The 23476-nt window shown below is 41.8% G+C and overlaps 1 protein-coding gene across 3 annotated transcripts in view; it reads right to left on the reverse strand.

Moving 5' to 3' along the window:
- LOC139375919 (CMP-N-acetylneuraminate-beta-1,4-galactoside alpha-2,3-sialyltransferase-like) overlaps nt 1-23476 on the reverse strand; it is a 77749-nt gene that overhangs the window by 43229 nt on the left and 11044 nt on the right. The window contains exons 2-6 of one of the 3 annotated variants that reach the window (XM_071117883.1): nt 15847-15959; nt 15506-15654; nt 2648-2701; nt 2121-2168; nt 295-337 (exon numbers count right to left, since the gene is read on the reverse strand). In XM_071117883.1, coding sequence (XP_070973984.1) covers nt 295-337; nt 2121-2168; nt 2648-2701; nt 15506-15614 — 254 coding nt within the window. In that variant the 5' untranslated portion in view covers nt 15615-15654; nt 15847-15959. The remainder of the gene's footprint in view (nt 1-294; nt 338-2120; nt 2169-2647; nt 2702-15505; nt 15655-15846; nt 15960-23476) is intronic. The other 2 variants (XM_071117882.1, XM_071117884.1) reach the window with 2 other exon arrangements.

A 23476-nucleotide genomic window follows, 5' to 3' on the forward strand; every position in this document is an offset into this window, starting at 1 on the left:
CATAATTGCTTGGTGTAAAGTTGGCAAAAATAATTCAAATTAATTATGTTTATTTGAATTGACTAGCGATGCAAATTAGATTAATAGGCCACAATACTAATATTCAGGCAACTAGTTCCAGTTCAGTTTCTGATTTGTTAAAACTGAATTTAGCCCATTAAGATCAGACAACTAGCATATGCATCTGCTAAATTAGCACATTTAGCATCTGCTACAACTATCAATTGGAGATGAAAGATGTTTCCCTTTGGGTTTAAAATGACATTTTACTTTACAAAATGTAATTTTACTTACAACTTTGCATCCAGCTTCAGCAGAAAGCCCTGCTTATCATACACTATAAAGAAAGAAAGAGACAGAAAAGGGGTAAGAAAACTGAAATGAACAAACAGGATTCAAAATGGCTTGTGAACCAAGACTCATCCCGTTGACGAAGACAGAGTGATCATCCATCCTCATCTTGAACATAGTCAACTATCAGCGTCGTAGCCATAGTTGTATGTCTCTCGCCAAGTAAACAGCCTGTGGATTTTCATAAAGAAAATAAACCAAAGTAAAACACTCTGTTGAAAGCAGGTTAGAGATCTTCGCAGCCGGTCAAACAAGCGGGGGTTAGGGAAAGCCAAAAACATTCCGCCGTGTCTCAAGTCCAAATGATAAGTTAAAAACAGCAGTTGTGGTTCACCTATGGAGGAGGACCGTGTGGGGTCGGTCCATAGGTGCCGTTTCCAGCCTCATCGGCATTTAGGCTTTTTTAGTAGCGAAGGGGAAAGAAGCGAAAGCCTAACGTCTTTAAAAAGATCTACCTGCTTTTTTCTGCTTGGACAAGAGAAAACGGTTAACAGCTTAGTAATAGTGTCCTTCAACAGGGAAAACAATTCCGCAAGACAGTTATTAGAATTCCACTTCAGTCCGTTTGTGTACACATGTATCCATCATTGTGACCTGGATGTGTTTCGGCATGACGCCAATAGACTACGAGGCATGCTGACTTAGTTCATATATCATTCTATGAAAGCGTTAGGTCAACACAATGCCCCAGGTTTCTGGAACCTACTACTACTGAACAATTTCCATTGATCTGTGAAACACAGTGAACACGTGTTACTAGTGAATCTCTACTAGCTACTACAGCCTGCAATTATCCAGACCGTCACCATTACTCATAACTGAACAGCATCTTCTGATGAAGCCAGTAAATACTGCATATCTGTGACTGAGTAAACATGTAAGGACAGCAATTACATAAATGACCGCTCATCAAAATAACACAATAAGCAAAGGGGGAGAAAGGGAAACAGTTCTCAGCACTCCTATGGTTGCACTGTGCCTTCAGAGGGATGCTAGAGGAGAGAAGAGGAGGAGGCTGCCTTGAAAGATGGGCCATGGGTTTTAATGCAGCAGCTATGAGTGTGTATTGTGTGTGGAAGGAAGCGCGCCGTAGCCGGAGCTGAGCAGAGGAAGCAGCAGGCCCCTGCCTGTATCATAAACCTCGGCCACTGAAACCACCTAGTACCAGACACCCTTTAGACTCTTTGTCACTGCTTAACCTTTAACTTGATGCTCCTTTTTAAAAGGCTGATATAGAGCTGCTGTTCTATGCTCAACAACAGAGGGAGCTGTTGCATCATTCAATGGAGTGACATGAATGATTCAGCTGTGCTTTATTTGCTCCATTCACATTGGGATTATCAAACCAACTGAAACCCCACGGACACCAGTGCCGTCCGGTGTCTGTGACTGGGGGGTGTGTGGTTGTTGACTTGGTTCAAAAGGTTGACGAGAAACAGAGTCACATTTGCCAGTCACACTCATTTCTCTCACCATGCCAATGGGACGCATTTCAAAAACAGTTGCACCCTGTAGCACTTGCCATCTGTCAAAGATCCGATTTACTGATAGTTTCATCATAAATTACACCTTTAACCTTTGAAAACATAACTTGTAATTGGGATGATGTCGACCGCAGAGAAGCTCTCTCTGCAAGAAACAAAATAGTGTAGGATTAAGCATGAACATCTTCTAGATGAGGAACCCCCCCAACCTGGCCGGTGGGGTGTGATGTGTTCCAGGAGGAACATGGAGCTGTATTATTAAAGAGCGAGGGGGAAGGTTTGTACCTGAGCCTACTATTTGTCCCACGGTGAGAGCAACGTCCGCTTCCAACTCTGAAACACAAAAAGGGTCAGTTAGGCCCGGTCCGGTGGGGTTAACCACAGCAACCAGTGTCCGCAGCCCGATAGGTTAAGGCAGGAAATGTGCACAAGACACAAATCCCTAATACCACAGAGGCCAATGAGGAAGAGGTTAGTGACGTTAGTAGCCCAAGGTTCCATTAAAAACCAAGAGTCTGATCCCCCAAATCAAGATGCCTACCCACTGTGCTGGTAATCATCTACGAAATGCACATTTACGATTATTTTTGTATTTGTGGTTGTGGTTTCTGAAAGGTACCAGCAAAGACCACAGTACATGAGTGAATGAGTAAATTCTGGTCAGAAAACAAGAGGAGAGGATCAAATGCAAGGCTTTTGTTGTTAGTGGAAAGTTGTGGAAAGTTGTTATTCCAAAGTGAGCCCCTAAGCAGCCAGGTTGCACCACTTTCCCACCACCACTCAATGTAAAGGGGGCTAGCGCCTCAGTCTACCTGTGGTGCTTTGACCTTTAGTTGGGACTATGAGAGTGGACTCCGAATCAATCTCTGCAAACAGAAGGGTTAGAGAGGACGTCAGATGAGACAGAATGTCCGCTCAGCAACTGAGACCGAGAGGGCTGGACAGGAAGAATAGGCCTGGGAGTCAGGTAGAGCAGACAAGGACAAACAGACAGTCAGATAGAAAACTCATTAACAGAGACGCATCTTATTGACCGTATTGTTTCTTTGCCAAACAAAGTATTTTCAAGACAGAGGCGGCTACTCCTACAATCTATTAGACTTTTAGGCAGGTTGAACTGGCCCATTACAGAATGCTGGACTCATAAATGCAACTGTTGCCCATCGGGCGGGTAAGGCACTGCAGACCCACCCTGACCTGTGAATCCCCCTGCTCCGTTCACGAATGTTGTTTGTTATCTTTACCAGTTGGCAACAGATCCACATTTCCTTTACATATTTGTCTTTTTAATTTGTATTTCAAAGAGATTTAAAAAAAAGAAGAGTGAACTCTTGCATAACGAAAGCTCAAGTTCAAACAGAACCATCCCAGGTCTTCAAAAGCAACAAAATGTTCCTCAATCAAAATAAGCAGAGGACAGCTGTCGTGTTCTTTTATCTAACTGCTGATGATTAAACCCAACCAACAGGCCTCTGCTGAACAATGAGAAGGAAGACATACTGCAGTCTGTGTGAACATGAAAGCAGAGCAGGGGGCAAAGGGATTCTAGGCCGGCAAACACTGGGTTGTTTGGTACTATCCTTTTATTTAAGTGGAGACTGCACTAAAACTGCCATTTTAACAAACTTAAAAACTATCCCTCAGTGGTGCAACAAGTCGGTGTTAACTTACTAATTGAGTATTTCATGTGTTATCTAATTGTATAGCCTAGCGTGCTTGCTGCCTTGCCCAAATTAAAACCTAAGTCATGGGTAAGGCATCATCACAGTAGACAGTCTACCACAAGAGAGTGATGCACCAAACATAGCAGTTTGAAATCCTGTCGGGCCACATAAGTCCAAACTGTGTGAAAAAATATATCTATCCACTACATAACCAAAAGTATATGGACACCTGCTTGTCGAACATTCATTCCAAAATCATGGGCATTAATATGGAGTTGGTCCCCCCTTTGCTGCTATAACAGCCTCCACTCTTTCCACTAGATGTTGGAACATTACTGAGGGGACTTACTTCCAGCCACAAGTGCATAAGTGAGGTCGGACACTGACGTTGGGCAATTAGGCCTGGCTCGCAGTCAGCATTCCAATTCATCCCAAAGGTGTTCGATGGGGTTGAGGTCAGGGCTCTGTGCGGACAGTCATGTTCTTCCACACCGATCAACAAACCATTTCTGTATGGACCTTGCTTTGTGAACGGGGGCATTGTCATGCTGAAACAGGAACTTCCCCAAACAGTTGGAAACACAGAATTGGAAATTCAGAGTTGGAAACACAGAATAGTCTAGAATGTCATTGTATGCTGTAGCGGTAAGATTTCCCTTCACTGGGACTAAGGGGCCTAGCCCGAACCATAAAAAACAGCCCAAGGCCATCATTTCCCCTCCACCAAACTTTACAGTTGGCACTATGCATTCGGTCAGGTAGCGTTCTCTTGGCATCTGCCAAACCCCAATTTGTCTGTTGGACTGCCTGATGGTGAAGTGTGATTCATTACTACAGAGAACACGTTTCCACTGCCCCCAGAGTCCAATGGAGGCGAGCTTTCCACCACTCCAGCCGACGCTTGGCATTGCGAATTGTAATCTTAAGCTTGTGCGAGGCTGCGAGGCCATGGAAACCCATTTCATGAAGCGCCCAACGAACAGTTCATGTGCTAACGTTGCGTCCAAAAGCAGTTTGGAATTCGGTAGGGAGTGTTGCAACTGAGGACAAAACTAGTTTTAAGCGGTACACACTTCAGCACTCGGCGGTCCCATTCTGTGAGCTTGTGTTGCTTACCACTTCACGGCTAAGCAGTTCTTGTTCCTAGACATTTCCACTTCACAATAACAGCACTTACAGTTGACCGTGGCAGCTCTAGCATGGCAGACATTTAACAAACAGACTTGTTGGAAAGGTGGCATCCTATGACGGTGCCACGTTGAAATTCACGGAGCTCTGTGGAGAATGCACGGCTGTGTGCTCGATTTTATAGCCGAATCCACTCATTTGAAGGGGTGTCTACATACTTGTGTATATAGTGTATATTATTATTGTATAAAATAGTTTTAAATAATAACATCTTTGAGAAGAAAAATAAATACATCTACAAAATAAAAGCTAAACAGTCAGGAAGAATTGAAAATTCCAAAAACAATTCAGCAGTATTGATTTTGTTACTATGTTTGAGCATAACACAGCATTAGCCATGGCAAAATGCATAGAATTGCAGGAAATTAGCGTAACTGCAAAATTCTCACTTCTATTGAAAAATGTGAAGAATTGCAGAATATTGGCTTAAAAACGCAAAAATGTCAGTCATCACAGGTCTGACGGGGGCTACTAGTGGAGACAGACAGGGACGCGACTGTGCGCGTCCTTATCAAGTTCCGAGGCGCATATTGAAGAACTGTCCACGTTTACTTTTCGTCAGTCAACAAGATCAGTATTGAACAGCAAAATAACTAGCCTGTCAATCTACTATCCCCATAGTACAAAAGTTTACCCATTCTATTAGTCAGCTTGTCGTTCTGTGTGAGAAATAAAAAAAAATAAAAACTGTCTCTGGGACAACAGATCAAGTTAATACAACCACTTTCAAAAATAACTTAAAAGCAAATGAGGCTGAAGCAACAGATCAGAACTTTAAGCTTAAAATGTGAATAAATTAACTAATTTCTTAACATAATAAGAGCAACAATGATCACATGGCAGTAGTCTAGAAGCGCAAATGTTTCAAAATATAAAGGGAAAATACCATTCTCCAAAGCACAAATGCGAGCAGTTTCATATGACAGTGTTTAAACAACTAGCAAATGGTTGTTAATATGACAGACTCAAATATCATTGGGAAGTGTTTAAACAGGGAAGATGTAAATTATACAACTAGCATGGGATGTTAATGACAGGGATTGTGTCGTTGGAAAGAAAGTTGAGAACATGAGATAAATACTGGTTTCAATGGCATAAGAGGAAGAGGTTATGAAATAATCCCCTTAACATTCCTATGGTCGGAACACGGTAAGACATGCCTCATAAAATTACCCTCAAAAAAAAAAGTCCAGGTTAAAGAAATTACGTTTATGGTTCAAAAGTTTTAAAATGTTGACTGCCTCCGCTCAGATTGTGGTGTGTGGTGTTGTGGTGTGCAACAGGCACTGGACTTTCTGTCCTATTGAGCGAACAGTGCCTCGAGTATGACAGACTCAAGCCTTTAGACATAAATAAAATAAATTATATATATATATAAATAATGTAGGATCATTCATATCTGTCAAACATGACTGCCGTTTAGACTATATACAGTGCTTTCAGGAAGTATGCATACCCCTTGACTTATTCCACATTGTTGTGTTACAATCTTAATTCAAAATGGATTTTAAAAAAATAATCTCACCCATGTGTACACAATAACCCATAATGACAAAGTGAAAACACACATCTATATATAAACTCAAAAAAGAAAAGTCCTCTCACTGTCAACTGCGTTTCTTTTCAGCAAACTTAACATGTGTAAATATTTCTATGAACATAAGAATCAACAACTGAGCCACATGTCTATGGAACTTGTTCAGTTTATGTCTAACAGATATGGAATAATGTGTCCCTGAACAAAGAGGGGGGGTCAAAAGTAAAAAGTCAGTATCTGGTGTGGCCACCAGCTGCATTAAGTATTGCAGTGCATCTCCTCCTCATGAACTGCACCAGATTTGCCTGTTCTTGCTGTGAGACGTTGCCGCACTCTTCCACCAAGCACCTGCAAGTTCCCAGACATTTCTGGGGGGGAATGGCCCTAGCCCTCACCCTCCGATCCAATAGGTCCCAGACGTGCTCAATGGGATTGAGATCCGGGCTCGTCGCTGGCCATGGCAGAACACTGACATTCCTGTCTTGCAGGAAATCACGCACAGAACGAGCAGTATGGCTGGTGGCATTTTCAAGCTGGAGGGTCATGTCAGGATGAGCCTGCAGGAAGGGTACCACATGAGGGAGGAGGTCTTCCCTGTAACGCACAGCGTTGAGATTGCCTGCAATGACAACAAGCTCAGTCCGATGATGCTGTGACACACAGCCCCAGATCATGAAGGACCCTCCACCTCGAACCCGCTCCAGAGTACAGGCTCATTCCTTCGACGATAAACGTGAATCTGACCATCACCCCTGGTGAGACAAAACCGCGACTCGTCAGTGAAGAGCACTTTTTGCCAGGCCTGTCTGGTCCAGCGACGGTGGGTTTGTGCCGATAGGAGACGTCGTTGCCGGTGATGTCTGGTGAGGACCTGCCTTACAACAGGCCTACAACTCAGTCCAGCCTCTCTCAGACTATTGCGGACAGTCTGAACACTGATGGAGGGATTGTGTGTTCCTGGTGTAACTCGGCCAGTTGTTGCCATCCTGTACCTGTCCCGCAGGTGTGATGTTCGGATGTACCGTTCCTGTGCAGGTGTTGTTACACATGGTCTGCCACTGCGAGGATGATCAGCTGTCCGTCCTGTCTCCTTGTAGTGCTGTCTTAGGCGTCTCACAGTACGGACATTGCAATTTAATGCCCTGGCCACATCTGCAGTCATCATGCCTCCTTGCAGCATGTCTAAGACACGTTCACGCAGACGAGCAAGGACCCTGGGCATCTTTCTTTTGGTGTTTTTCAGAGAGTCAGTAGAAAGGCCTCTTTAGTGTCCTAAGTTTTCATTACTGTGACCTTAATTGCCTACCGTCTGTAAGCTGTCAGTGTATTAACAACCGTTCCACAGGTGCATGTTTATTAATTGTTTAGGGTTCATTGAACGAGCATGGGAAACAGTGTTTAAAACCTTTACAACAAAGATCTGTCAAGTTGGTTGTTGATCATTGTTAGACAGTCATTTTCAAGTCTTGCCATAGATTTTTAAGCCGATTTACTAGGCCACTCAGGAACATTTGATCATCTTGGTAAGCAACTTTAATGTATATTTGGCCTTGCGTTTTAGGTTATTGTCCTTCTGAAAGGTGAATGCTAAATGACTAAAATGGAGAAATGGAGAAAAAGAGCCAGACACTCTTATTAAGAGCATCTTACAGTAGTGAGTGCATACATTGTGATACTTTTTTGTACTGGTCCCCCGTGGGAATCGAACAACACTGGCTTTGCAAGTGCCTTGCTCTATCAACTGAGCCACACGGGACTACAGCGCCTGTTGGAAAGCAGGCGACTAAGTTCTCTCGGATTTTGCCAGTGCTTAGCTCTATTTAGTTTCTTTGTATCCTAAAGAAACTCTCTAGGCCTTGCCGATGACAAGCATACCCATAACATGATGCAACTACCACGACGCTTGAAAATATGAAAAGTGCTACTCAGTGATTTGATGTGTTGGATTTGCCCCAAACACTTTGTTTTCATGACATAGTTAATTTCTTTGGCACATTTTTTGCAGTTTTACTATAGTTCCTTATTGTCAACAAGATGCATGTTTCAGAATATTTGTATTCTATACAGACTTCCTTCTTTTCACTCCGTCAACTAGTTTAGTATTGTGGAGTAACTACAATGTTGATCAATCCTCAATATAATTTTTTTATTTAACCTTTAACTAGGCAAGTCAGTTAAGAACAAATTCTTATTTACAATGATTTCCTACCCTGGCCAAACCCGGACCAATTGTGAGCAGCCCTATGGGACTCCCAATCATGGCTTATTGTGATACCCTGGTTTGAATCCAGGCCGTGTCTCAGTGCTAGAGGCGTCACTACAGATGAAGTGCCTTAGTACCCAAGTGGTGCAGCGGTCTATCACAGCAATTAAACTCTGTAACCATTTTAAAATGTCACCATTGGCTTCATGGTGAAATCCCTGAGCGGTTTTCTTCCTCTCCGGCAACATTTTTTTTCAGTTTTCAAATCAATTTAATTGACTATTTTGGTTAAAGGCCTTGGTGACCTAGCAGATGGCCTTGGTGCCCTGGCAGGTTGGACACCTATTGAAGGGCAAATGGCCTTCCCCCTAAAATCCCAAGCCTGTCCACCACCTAAACCCCTTATTGATCCAGAGAACCCTGCACAGGTGTGGCCTTTCATAGTTGATACCCTCAGGTGATGTACCAGCAGACAGAAACAGTGGGTGTCCACTTTCGGTCACACCTGCATGACAGTGCTGAGGGTAGGCAGCAAGGTAGCAGGCAGCAAGGTAGCAGGCAGCAAGGTAGCAAGCAGCAGCGCTGAGGGCTGGGAGAAGAACACGTCGAGCGGTCCTCTACATTTCTCTCTAGCAACAGCTCCTCTTCAATGCTAACTACACCAACATCATACAAAAATTAGTGTGAAAATGTTCTCTCACTTCATATCACACCCTCAATCTGTTTCCTGTCACTACATTATTTTGTCTGTGGTGGAGGACTACTTACAGTTAGGTGGTGGGCCGTAGCAAGCCATCTGCTTTAGTTATCAAGATGATCTATCTCTGTCGATGGAGGAGCAGGTGTAGATTTATTTATTCTGAACACATTTCTGTTTGTTGGCAATGACAATTCTTGCAACAATTTTACATTTTTTTTAAATAAAATTGCAATACTTATGTTTGCTAGCTGGGACAGGCGAATGCCGCAGAGTACTGAACTGTAAACCAAGCTAAACTTGTGTACTATCCATGGCACTCCCTGCTGATCATGTCTGCCAATCACATTATTCGTATCTAAGGTAGTAGACAGCTGGTGATTACAGCTCGAAAGAGAGAACTCAGTCCGACAAACTGCTACCAGGTAAGACTTTTTTTTAAATGTGTAGTCTATTTAGTTATAGAAACATGATACCATCAATGCAAGCTGTAAAATGACTACCAACTTAGAACACAAAAATAACCGTAGTAATGTAGCTAGCAATGTAAATTACAACACGTAGATCTGTTGCTATATAGCAGGAGATGATGTCATTCCAGGTCAAGGAGTGTTTAGCTATCAGTTTATTCCAAGTAAAAATTTAAGACCACAAATCTAAAAGGATAAGGATTGTAAATCTAATCTAGCATTGGCTAGCTTTCAAAAAAATAGTCTACAGAGTTACCTATTCATATGATCAAGACAATTCGTATTGCACGCTGCTGATTGGTTCCAATTTTATTTTTATTTTTTTACACCTTTATTTAAAAATAGGCAAGTCAGTTAAGAACAAATTCTTATTTCCAATGACAGCCTACCCCAGCCAAACCCCAACAACGCTGGGCCAATTGTGTGCCGCCCTATGGGACTCCTAATCACGGCTGGTTGTGATACAGCCTGGAATCGAACCAGGGTCTGTAGTGATGCCTCCAGCACTGAGATGCAGTGCCTTAGACTGCTGCCCCACTCGGGAGCCCAAAGTTTAGAAGTTCAGCAAATTTGCCTGGGCGGCCAAGAATGATCCTTTTTATGAGAAAAAAAAGTGCAAGAATTGAAGGTGCCAACAAATGTATATAGTCATAGTAAGAATGTTTTACTGTCATATACACAAACATTATGATCATCAGCTCCTCCCTTGAAGGGGATACATCAACTTCACATTTTCAGTCTTCAGCCCACCACTTAAGTAACTAATTACAATTCAATTTTAATCCCACTTTGTAAGACAAAATGTGAAGAAATCCATGGGTTCTGAATACTTTTGCAAGGCACTGTATAGGCCCCGAGAGGCTCTGATATCAAACTGACAGACTGACTGAAGCACTCACTCAAATCCATCTTGATGAATGAGTTCCCATAGTCAGTGGTCATTTAGATTTGTGAGAAGGGGTTCAGTCTCTTGACACTACAACCAGACTATATGGGCCAACCTCACTACTCTAGTCCTGAAATTAGAGTGGGAAACCAGAGACCCTAAATATTGACAGTGTAAAGGCAATGCACAAAGGGGTCTTGTCACAGAAACTTCAGAAGTGTCAAAACATCATCTGGAGTTGCTGCAGTGGGAATAAAAACATCAATATCTACTTGTTTGAAGTTCAAGTTGCCAGGTCGACCATGTCCACATGCTAAGAAATAGCCTATCAGGGTTCCAACATGACTCAGCCCTGTGGCCTAGCTGCTCTGTTGATCATTAGTGACACACCAGTTTAGTGCTTTACATTGTAGAACATGAAGTCAATTCACTGGTGGTCAGCAAGTTAACAGCATATTCACTGTAGGGATAAATATTTACATAAGAGTAGATAGAAAAAGGGTATCTTTTCACCATAACTCATACACAACACAATGTGCTGAACGGTGATTTAAAAAGACTCCCAGAGTAGAATACCTCAAAAGTATAGAACAGGGATTATTCGGTTCGATCCTCTGTAGTGATATAACAGATAAAGTCGGGGAGAGTACACAAAAGGGACGTCAACATGCTCCCTGTCCTCTTGGACAAACAGACCTCTTAACATCTGGCAGCAGTGTGCAAAAAGCCACAACTCCCAAATCCAGGGTTTTTCTGGACTAAATGTTTATGGTCTTCGTGTTGAAAAATATGATTGGAAACAGTCACTTCAGAATCATCTATGAATAAATCAAAAGGACATATTAATAATTTTGGAATAATTAAAATGACAAACTTCGATCCAAATGAAAAATACTCAAATGAGTTATTTTGAAGGGGCATGAGTAATGCAAATTACAATGCTTACTGGGAATGTAATGGAGTAAGACACCTTAACTGGAGCTTCTGATAAAGTAATGAACTTCTTTCAAGTTATACTGCAGAAGAAGCTTGGCCTCCCCTCTCGGATGCCAGTCTCACTGTGGGATTTCAACGCCCTCTGGTGTTCCAAAATGTCCCTCTTAGCTTCTCAAGCTTCCTTCAATGTCTCAGGCTACAAGTTACTCATCAGAGGCAACCACAGTCTAAAGCACAAACTTCAACTTCAATTCAAACACTTCCTGTGAAAAGTGCATCTACAGTGTTTCCTACTGGCAGACAGTTCTAAAAGTTCCAGGGAATGTTTAGGGGAAATATTTTAGCCCCCTCTGCTGGTTACAAAGATACATTTCAGTGACCACTCAACAGTGAAACATCACCCAACCACCCACACCCTGGGAGAGTCAGGTTTTCCACCATTACGTAGCCCTCTTCATTACCATCCCTGATTCATAACCAACAGACACCCAAAACATGCCAGGCGGGTACAGAGCTGACCACAGGGCTCTCACAGCCTTCAGCCTGTAGTGGTACCCTGCAGCTGGAACTTTAGTCCTCATCAACTACAGGAAATAGATGAGAGAAATTGGCTTCGGCTACCTAGGGAATGGCAATACACACATATAGATTCAAGTTTTATTAGCCGTATGCATGTGATATGCATGGTATACATCGTCCATGAAACCTTACTTGCAGGTTCCTTCGACAATGACACAATAAGAAATAAAATAATATGAAACATAAAGTAAATGTCTCAGTAGAATATAATAAATATTTTAGGAACAGGAAGGAAGGAACAATTTATAGTCCAAGATGTACACGTGTATTGAGGGGATGGGGGCAGTGTACAAATTGAGCAGTATAATAAGTCTGTTAGCAGCAGTTGTGATGTGTGTGTGTGTGTAGCATGAATCTATAGATACAGTGGGGCAAAAAAAGTATTTAGTCAGCCACCAATTGTGCAAGTTCTCCCACTTAAAAAGATGAGAGGCCTGTAATTTATCATAGGTACAATTCAACTATGACAGACAAAATGAGAAAATCAAACCCAGAAAATCACATTGTAGGATTTTTAATGAATTTATTTGCAAATTATGGTGGAAAATAAGTATTTGGTCAATAACAAAAGTTTCTCAATACTTTGTTATATACCCTTTGTTGACAATGACAGAGGTCAAACGTTTTCTGTAAGTCTTCACAAGGTTTTCACACACTGTTGCTGGTATTTTGGCCCATTCCTCCATACAGGACTCCTCCAGAGCAGTGATGTTTTGGGGCTGTTGCTGGGCAACACAGACTTTCAACTCCCTCCAAATATTTTCTATGGGGTTGAGATCTGGAGACTGGCTAGGCCACTCCAGGACCTTGAAATTCTTCTTACGAAGCCACTTGCCCGGGCGGTGTGTTTGGGATCATTGTCATGCTGAAAGACCCAGCCACGTTTCATCTTCAATGCCCTTGCCGATGGAAGGAGGTTTTCACTCAAAATCTCACGATACATGGCCCCATTCATTCTTTCCTTTACAAGGATCAGTTGTCCTGGCCCCTTTGCAGAAAAACAGCCCCAAAGCATGATGTCTCCACCCCCATGCTTCACAGTAGGTATGGTGGTCTTTGGATGGAACTCAGCATTCTTTGTCCTCAAAACACGACGAGTTGAGTTTTTACCAAAAAGTTATATTTTGGTTTCATCTGACCATATGGCATTCTCCCAATCTTCTTCTGGATCATCCAAATGCTCTCTAGCAAACTTCAGACGGGCCTGGACATGTACTGGCTTAAGCAAGGGGGACACGTCTGGCACTGCAGGATTTGAGTCCCTGGCGGCGTGGTGTGTTACTGATGGTAGGCTTTGTTACTTTGGTCCCAGCTCTCTGCAGGTCATTCACTAGGACCCCCGTGTGGTTCTGGGATTTTTGCTCACCGTTCTTGTGATTATTTTGACCCCACGGGGTGAGATCTTGCGTGGAGCCCCAGATCGAGGGAGATTATCAGTGGTCTTGTATGTCTTCCATTTCCTAATAATTGCTCCCACAGTTGATTTCTTCAAACCAAGCTGCTTACCTATTGCAGATTCAGTCTTCCCAGCCTGGTGCAGGTCTACAATTTTGTTTCTGGTGTCCTTTGACAGCTCTTTGGTGTTGGCCATAGTGGCGTTTGGAGTGTGACTGTTTGAGGTTGTGGACAGGTGTCTTTTATACTGATAACAAGTTCAAACAGGTGCCATTAATACAGGTAATGAGTGGGGGACAGAGGAGCCTCTTAAAGAAGAAGTTACAGGTCTGTGAGAGCCAGAAATCTTGCTTGTTTGTAGGTGACCAAATACTTATTTTCCACCATAATTTGCAAATAAATTCATTACAAATCCTACAATGTGATTTTCTGGATTTATTTTCTAATTTTGTCTGTCATAGTTGAAGTGTACCTATGATGAAAATTACAGGCCTCTCATCTTTTTAAGTGGGAGAACTTGCACAATTGGTGGCTGACTAAATACTTTTTTGCCCCACTGTATGTGCGCAGACCCTTCAGAAATGTAGTTCAAAATATAAACTCACCCATCTACACACACACACACAATACCTCATAAAAATGAAGTGAAAATATGCATATTTATTGAAAATGAAATACAGCAATATCTCATGTTCATAAGTATGTGTGAATGTTAGAATCCCCTCTGGCAGTGATTACAGCTATGAGTCTTTCTAGGTAAGACTAAGCCTTGCATTCAATGTCTGTTTTTAACCATCTCCCAATAGGTGCTCTTTTTTGTGAGGCATTGGAAAACCTCCCTGGTCTTTGTGGTTGAATCTGTTTGAAATTCACTGCTCGACTGAGGGACATTACAGATCATTGTATGTGTGGGGTACAAAAATGAGGTAGCCATTCAGACATTATGTTATATAATATTGCACAAAGATTGAGTCCATGAAACTTGTTAAGCACATTTTGTCCCCTGAACTTATTTAGGTGTGCCATACCAAAGGAGTTGAATACTTGACTCAAGACATTTCAGATTTTCCTTTTTTATAAATGTGTAAAAAATATAATTCCACTTTCACATGATGTGGTAGTGTGTTTAGGTCAGTGACAAAATCTTAATTATATCAGGTTGTAACAACAAAATATGGAAAAAGTCAAGGGGTGTGAATACTTTCAGAAGGCACCTTGTGTACTGATCATTGAACATCATGAGAAACATAGCAACAGTGTGGTCTCTGAACAGGAAGTGTAAGACTTCGTCATCTTGATTTCCAGCAAAGATAAGAACCTAAGAACTCATCTTCAGTTACAGGGAAAAAAACATTATTCTGTTTCATTTCCTTAATTCTTTGTTTGAAAATCTTCCTTACAGTTTGTGTGCTGATATGCCATAGTAACATAGCCAATCACAGTCCTTGTAGTAACACTACCCACTGGGCACAGACATCAGTTCAATGTCTAGTTTTGATTTACATTTGGTTGAGTTGAATGCTATGTGAAATCAACAAGAAATGTCACCATGTCATTGGATTTAGGTTAAAAGTTTGGTGAAAGAGACAAAATTCCCCTGAGGTTGAAGACTTTAAAACATCCAATCAGTTTTCCACATTGATTCAACATCATCACACTGATTCAACATCATCACATTGATTCAACATCATCACATTGAATACTTTGGTTGAAATGACGTGGAAACAACATTGATTCAACCAGTTTCTGACCAATGGGTAGCAACTATGAAACCTCAGCCTTCCCCAATGTGACTTGTTAACATTTGCTTTTCTCCTGAACTTATTTAGGCTTGCCATAACAAAGGCATTGAATAGTTATTGACTCAAGACATTTTAGCTTTTCATTTTGTATTAAAAATAAATCCACTGACATTATGGGGGTATTGTCTGTAGGCCAGTGACACAGATCTTGACTGACAAGCAGAGACAAACACAGAAAGACAGGAGTAAATCAACAGGCTGAAAAGTATATAGATAGATTGCTGGTCGGTCTCCTCTCTAACATAGACAGTACGATAGACAAATGGATGGATGGATGAGTGGAGAGAGGCGTAGGCTGTCTAGTGTAACTCACGTGGCTTCTGGCCCCATACGTGTAGGTGTAGCTTCCCAGAGGAGTAGTAGATGAAGCCCAGGACCAGCATGGGGCACAGGACGAACAGCAGCTTGTGTGACGACTTCATTGTGGTTCTGTCATTCACATGGCACCATGCAGCACATCACCTACAAGGATACAGGAGATGCAGAGAAGTGAAAGTACAAGAGAAATGAGGAGTCAGTAATGTGTGCAAATAGGCTGTCTGGCTATAAGAAATGGCTTAGGCTGTTAAACGTTTCCCAATCTACTCTCTTTAAATGACAACTGATCGAAGACTAGCTTACCCAATGAGGTGATTACACAATAAGGTGGCTCACCAAACCAAGTTATTAGTTCCAGCTTTCCATTACTCAGTGCTCATGAAGGGAGGGAGAAGATGAGAAGCCAGTGTGTTGCAGAAGGTGGCACACACTGCCTGTCAGCTGCTTAACTGCAATTGTTGAAATTAGTTAACAAAACGTTTCCTGCTGAGCAAACATCCAACTAGGCTGAGCCACAGACGTTGTTATATTTCAAAAACTCTCCATAACTGAGGTAATATGATCCAACTGGCCTCCCCAACCATTGGTTCCCACTAGAGGTCGACCGATTAAATCGGCATGGTCGATTTCAAGTTTTCATAATCAGTAAAAGACCTTTTTGGACGCCGATTACATTGCAATCCATGAGGAAACTGCGTGGCAAACTGACCACCTGTTACACTGGGTGCAGCGTCAAAAGGACCTTATAGCTGCAATGAGCCAGGGTAAGTTGCTAGCTAGCATTAACCTTACCTTATAAAAAACAAACTACACATGGTTGATATTACTAGGTTAACTAGCTTGTCCTGCATTGCATATAATCAATGCGGTGCCTGTTAATTTATCATCGAATCACAGCATACGTCAACTTTGCCAAACGGGTGATGATTTAACAAAAGCACATTTGCAAAAAAAGCACATTCATTGCACAAATATACCTAATCATAAATGCCTTTCTTAAAATCAATACACAGAAGTATTATTATAAAAAAATTTAAACATGCATATTTAGTTAAAATAAATGCATGTTAGCAGGCAATATTAACTAGGGAAATGATGTTACTTCTCTTCCATTCAGTGCAAGCAGAGTCAGGGTATATGCAACAGTTTGGGGCGCCAGGCTCGCTGCGAACTGTGTTTCTTCCTAAAAAAGACCGTAATTAATTTGCCAGAATTTAACATAATTATGACATAACATAGGTTGTGCAATGTAACAGCAATATTTAGACTTAGGGTTGGTTCCGTATTTCACTGAAAGAAAAGTACATTTTTTTCGAAATTATAGTTTTCCAGATTTGACCATATTAAATGACCAAAGGCTCAAATCTGTGTGTTTATTATAATTAAGTCTACGATTTGATAGAGCAGTCTGACTGAGCGGTGGTAGGCAGCAGCAGGCTCATAAGCATTCATTCAAACAGCACTTTACTGCGTTTGCGAGCAGCTCTTAGCAAATGCTTGAAGCACAGCGCTGTTTATGACTTCAAGCCCATCAACTCCCGAGATTAGGCTGGCAATACTAAAATGCCTATAAGAACATGTAATAGTCAAAGGTATATGAAATACAAATGGTAGAGAGAGAAATAGTCCTATAAATACTATATTGAGACCGTGTCTGTGCCTTGACCTGGGTTGGGCAAAACTAAACATGGCAGTGTTCGCCTAAGCAATCTCACTAGGATAAAGACCTCCTCCATTCCTGTCATTATTGAAAGAGATTGTGATACCTCACATCTCAAAATAGGGCTACTTAATGTTAAATCCCCTTACTTCAAAGGCAGTGAAAGTCAATGAACTAATCACTGATCATAATATTGATGCGATTGGCCTGACTGAAACATGGCTTAAGCCTGATGAATCTACTGTGTTAAATGAGGCCTCACCTCCTGGATACACTAGTGACCATATCCGCCGTGCATCCCGCAAAGGCGGAGGTGTTGCTAACATTGACGATAGCAAATTTCAATTTACAAAAAAAATAATAATAATAACTTTGTCTTGAGCTTCTAGTCATGAAATCTATGCAGCCTACTCAATCACCTTTTATAGCTACTGTTTACAGGCCTCCTGGGCCATATACAGCGTTCCTCATTGAGTTCCCTGAATTCCTAATCGGACCTTGTAGTCATAGCAGATAATATTCTAATTTTTGGTGACTTTAATATTCACATGGAAAAGTCCATAGACTCACTCCAAAAGGCTTTCGGAGCCATCATCGACTCACTGGGTTTTGTCCAACATGCCTCTGGACCTACTCACTGTCACAGTCATACTCTGGACCTAGTTTTGTCCCATGGAATAAATGTTGTGGATCTTAATGTTTTTCCTCATGATCCTGGACTATCGAACCACCATTTTATTACGTTTGCAATTGCAACAAATAATCTGCTCAGACCCCAACCAATGAGCATCAAAAGTCGTGCTATAAATTCACAGACAAAGATTCCCGAATGCCTACCCAAGGACAAAAATCTGTTAACCACCTAACTAAGGAAACTCAACTTAACCTTGCGCAATACCCTAGATGCAGTTGCACCCCTAAAAACATTTCTCATAAGAAACTAGCTCCCTGGTATACAGAAAATACCCGAGCTCTGAAGCAAGCTTCCAGAAAATTGGAACGGAAATGGCGCCACACCAAACTGGAAGTCTTCCGACTAGCTTGGAAAGACAGTACCGTGCAGTATCGAAGAGCCCTTACTGCTGCTCGATCATCCTATTTTTCCAACTTAATTAAGGAAAATAAGAACAATCCTAAATGTATTTTTGATACTGTCGCAAAGCTAACTAAAAAGCAGCATTCCGCAAGTGAGGATGGCTTTCACTTCAGCAGTAATAAATTCATGAACTTATTTGAGGAAAAGATCATGATTATTAGAAATCAAATTACGGACTCCTCTTTAAATCTGCGTATTCCTTCAAAGCTCAGTTGTCCTGAGTCTGTACAACTCTGCCCGGACCTAGGATCAAGAGAGACACTCAAGTGTTTTAGTACTCTCTCTCGACACAATTATGAAAATAATCATGGCCTCTAAACCTCCAAGCTGCATACTGGACCCTATTCCAAATAAACTACTGAAAGAGCTGCTTCCTTTGCTTGGCCCTCCTATGTTGAACATAATAAACGGCTCTCTATCCACTGGATGTGTACCAAACTCACTAAAAGTGGCAGTAATAAAGCCTCTCTTGAAAAAGCCAAACCTTGATGAAGAAAATATAAAAAACAAAAAAAATCGGCCTATACCGAATCTTCCATTCCTCTCAAATTTTAGAAAAGGCTGTTCCTGAAGACAAACAATGTCTTCAGTCTGTCTTCAACGAAATGCTTCAGTCTGGTTTTAGACCCCATCATAGCACTGAGACTGCACTTGTGAAGGTGGTGAATGACCTTTTAATGGCATCAGACCGAGGCTCTGCATCTGTCCTCGTGCTCCTAGACCTTAGTGCTGCTTTTGATACCGTCGATCACCACATTCTTTTGGAGAGATTGGAAACCCAAATTGGTCTACACGGACAGGATCTGGCCTGGTTAAGATCTTATCTGTCGGAAAGATATCAGTTTGTCTCTGAATGGCTTGACAAATCAACTGTAAATTTCGGTGTTCCTCAAGGTTCCGTTTTAGGACCAGTATTGTTTTCACTATATATATATATTTTACCTCTAGGGGATGTCATTCGAAAACATAATGTTAACTTTCACTGCTATGCGGATGACACACAGCTGTAGATTTCAATGAAACATGGTGAAGCCCCAAAATTGCCCTCTCTAGAAGCCTGTGTTTCAGACATAAGGAAGTGGATGGCTGTAAACTTTCTACTTTTAAACTCGGACAAAACAGAGATGCTTGTTCTAGGTCCCAAGAAAAGGAGATCTTCTGTTGAATCTGACAATTAATCTTAATGGTTGTACAGTCGTCTCAAATAAAACTGTGAAGGACCTCGGCCTTACTCTGGACCCTGATCTCTCTTTTGACGAACATATCAAGACTGTTTCAAGGACAGCTTTTTTCCCCATTTACTTAACATTGCAAAAATCAGAAACTTTGTCCAAAAATGATGCATAAAAATGTATCCATGCTCTCGTTACTTCTAGATTAGACTATTGCAATGTTCTACTTTCCGGCTACCCGGATAAAGCACTAAATAAACTTCAGTTGGTGCTAAATATGGCTCCTAGAATTCTGACTAGAACCCAAAAATTTGATCATATTACTCTAGTGCTAGCACTGCACTACACTGGCTTCCTGTCAAGGCAAGGGCTGATTTCAAGGTTTTACTGCTAACCTACAAAGCATTACATGGGCTTGCTCCTACCTATCTCTCTGATTTGGTCCTGCCGTACATACCTACACGTACGCTACGGTCACAAGACGCAGGCCTCCTAATTGTCCCTAGAATTTCTAAGCAAACAGCTAGAGGCAGGGCTTTCTCCTATAGAGCTCAATTTTTATGGAATGGTCTGCCTACCCATGTGAGAGACACAAACTCGGTCTCAACCTTTAAGTCTTTACTGAAGACTCATCTCTTCAGTGGGTCATATGATTGAGTGTAGTCTGGCCCAGGAGTGTGAAGGTGAACGGAAAGGCACTGGAGCAACGAACCGCCCTTGCTGTCTCTTCCTGTCCGGTTCCCCTCTTTCCACTGGGATTCTCTGGCTCTAACCCTATTACAGGGGCTGAGTCACTGGCATACTGGTGCTCTTTCATGCCGTCCCTAGGAGGGGTGCGTCACTTGAGTGGGTTGAGTCACTGATGTGATCTTCCTGTCTGGGTTGGCGCCCCCCCTTGGGTTGTGCCGTGGCGGAGATCTTTAGGGGCTATACTCGGCCTTGTCTCAGGAAGCTCTGAAGATATCCCTCTAGTGGTGTGGGGGCTGTGCTTTGGCAAAGTGGGTGGGGTTATATCCTTCCTGTTTGGCCCTGTCCGAGGGTATCATCGGATGGGGCCACAGTGTCTCCTGACCCCTCCTGTCTCAGCCTCCAGTATTAATGCTGCAGTAGGTTGTGTCGGGGGGGCTAGGGTCAGTTTGTTATATCTGGAGTACTTATCCTGTCTTATCCAGTGTCCTGTGTGAATTTAGGTATGCTCTCTCTAATTCTCTCTTTCTTTCCCTCTCTCGGAGGACCTGAGCCCTAGGACCATGCCTCAGGACTACCTGGCATGATGACTCCTTGCTGTCCCCAGTCCACCTGGCCGTGCTGCTGCTCCAGTTTCAACTGTTCTGCCTGCGGCTATGGAATCCTGACCTGTTCACCTATTATTTGACCATGCTGGTCATTTATGAACATTTTGGCCATGTTCTGTTATAATCTTCACCCGGCACAGCCAGAAGAGGACTGGCCACCCCTCATAGCCTCCTCTCTAGGTTTCTTCCTAGGTTTTGGCCTTTCTAGGGAGTTTTTCCTAGCCAACGTGCTTCAACACCTGCATCGCTTGCTGTTTGGGGTTTTAGGCTGGGTTTCTGTACAGCACTTTGAGATATCAGCTATAATCATCAAATCAAATGTATTTATAACTACAACCTAAAAGCTCTTACCTTGGAATATTGAAGTCTCATGTTAAAAGGAACCCCCAGCTTTCATATGTTCTCATGTTCTGAGCAAGGAACTTAAACGTTAGCTTTTTTACATGGCACATATTGCACTTTCACTTTCTTCTCCAACACTGTTTTTGCATTATTTAAACAAAATTGAACATGTTTCATTATTTATTTGAGACTAAATAGATTATGTATTAAGTTAAAATGAAAGGGTTCCTTGTTCATTCAGGATTGTTGTAATTGGCATCATTACACACACACACTTTTAAAAAGATTGGCCGATTAAGTCGGTATCGCCTTTTGGTCCTCCAATAAATCAGTATTGAAAAATCAAACGGTTGACCTCTAGTTCCCACATTGTTTACACCTTGACAAAGGAAGAGGCACTATGCCCACTCACTCGTGCCCTGAGATCTGAATGCAGCACTGATGAGTGAAGAGATGGTGGTCATATCTGGGATATGAACCCATCTCTTAATCGCATTCATTTAGCTCTTCTGTGCAGTTTACAAATCACCCCGGCCCGGATGTCTACCGTAAAAAAGAATGTAACCCAACACCAAAGCAATTTTGTCACACCAGCAAATTCCAAACATCTTCATTGACTATTATTATGCACAGAATAGTGTCACGATAACAGAATTTTAACTTCAATACCGGTACCTGGCTTAGTATCACGATACCACAAACAAAGAAATAATGCATATTAGGTAAAGTCACAGAATGGCACTTGATCCAGACAGAAACTCAGCAACTGCTCTGGGACCGGTTCTAACGATTAATCTCGGGAGTCCGGGCTCAATGGTTCTAACGAAATTAGCCTTAAGATGCTTTTGGGAAACCAGGCCCTGTTCAATCATTGGCAATCTTTTGAGCTCAATACCATTACTTTTAACAGACTCTGTCTATTATTTAGTGACAGCCATATATGCATTAATTAATCAATTATATGATCAATTTGACTTTGGTTAAAAACAAAATATAACTTTCAACTTAATTTAATATATTTTGCAAAACATTTCATAAAAAGGTAATAATTTATTTGATTGGTAAACTGGGTAAATCAACATGTAGCCTAGGTCTATTCACAGTGCATGCATTGAGTTGAGCTTGTTTTAGGACTTATTTTGTAAAGTGTTCTAGCCTGTATGGACACTGTTTTGCAAACTGTAATGAACAGTTTCAACATTTCTACATGCCGTGTTGCATTATTCAAGTGGATTAACTTATGTGCAGCATGAGTGGGGGCGCCAACAATGCAGCCCAGACAGCTCTAGCAATGAATGAATAGGTGGCACAGGCACTCTGCTCTTCACTCTATAAAGGGGCTGCACTGATTGATAGTCTTGATCCCCTCAGTCACGTGAGACACACTTGACAGTAGTACTGAGCGTAACAAATTCTAATGCCGAAAAGTTTCATTTTATGTACTTAAGTTTCGATATAACGTGCAATACTATCAGACCCTGTGGAGACACATTATGCCTTGGATTTGTGGGATGTGACATGTAAAACTCAAATCAAATTCCATTTCAGTGTCTTTTTTCTCTTTCCGAACAGCTGGGGGCATGTGCTAACGATGGTTTTAAAAGCCCGGTGGAGCGAGACAACTGTGCACAGAGCTGAATTACATTACCTCTTCACAGCAACCACTAGAACAGAGACGGTGCAGCATAAAAATGTAAAGAGCAACAGATATTCTCCAGGGGTTAAAAGAAAAGGCATACTGTATCCTGATTCTATAGGTATGACTAGAAGATTCTATCGGAGAGGACTATTCATAGCAGGATTAGGCTTCTCATATAGCACGCCATTTCATAAAAAAACAAGCAATAACACAACTTGATCTCTCGATCTTGCTCATAGCATATGTTCAATTAACGGTGTAAACTGACAGACACCGCTTTGGGTTGTTTCTCACAGAAACAGTCGAGTCAAAACAGAACATTCCATCCAGTGGGCACATCAGCGTTCTTTAATCAAAGTTACTCAACACAATCACACTCAAACTCCAGAAAACCATCAGATATGATTGCTGCCACGCACAACTGACTGACACCTATGAAGAAGCTGGTCATCCCACAGTGTGTAGTCTTGGCCTAGACTTTAGTCCTGAAATGAGGACTGTGAACAAGTCTGTAAAGGAAAGACTGAAGTCTTGCCTAGGCTAGAAATTAAGCATAAAACATGTGCACGTCATTTAGAGCTAAATATACAGTCGCTAGTGAAAGTCTACACAACCCCCCTTGGAAACTTACCACCTCTTGGAAAGTCATTCTGGTGTGTCTTTGGCATGCGAGTAAATGTCCTGCTGAAAACCGAAGCCTAGTTTTATTTTTCAGAAGACTATGGCAGGGTTAGGTGGTATCCAGATTTTCATACGTCATAC

This window comes from Oncorhynchus clarkii, chromosome 20, assembly GCF_045791955.1.
Source record: "Oncorhynchus clarkii lewisi isolate Uvic-CL-2024 chromosome 20, UVic_Ocla_1.0, whole genome shotgun sequence".
Lineage (NCBI taxonomy): Eukaryota > Metazoa > Chordata > Actinopteri > Salmoniformes > Salmonidae > Oncorhynchus > Oncorhynchus clarkii.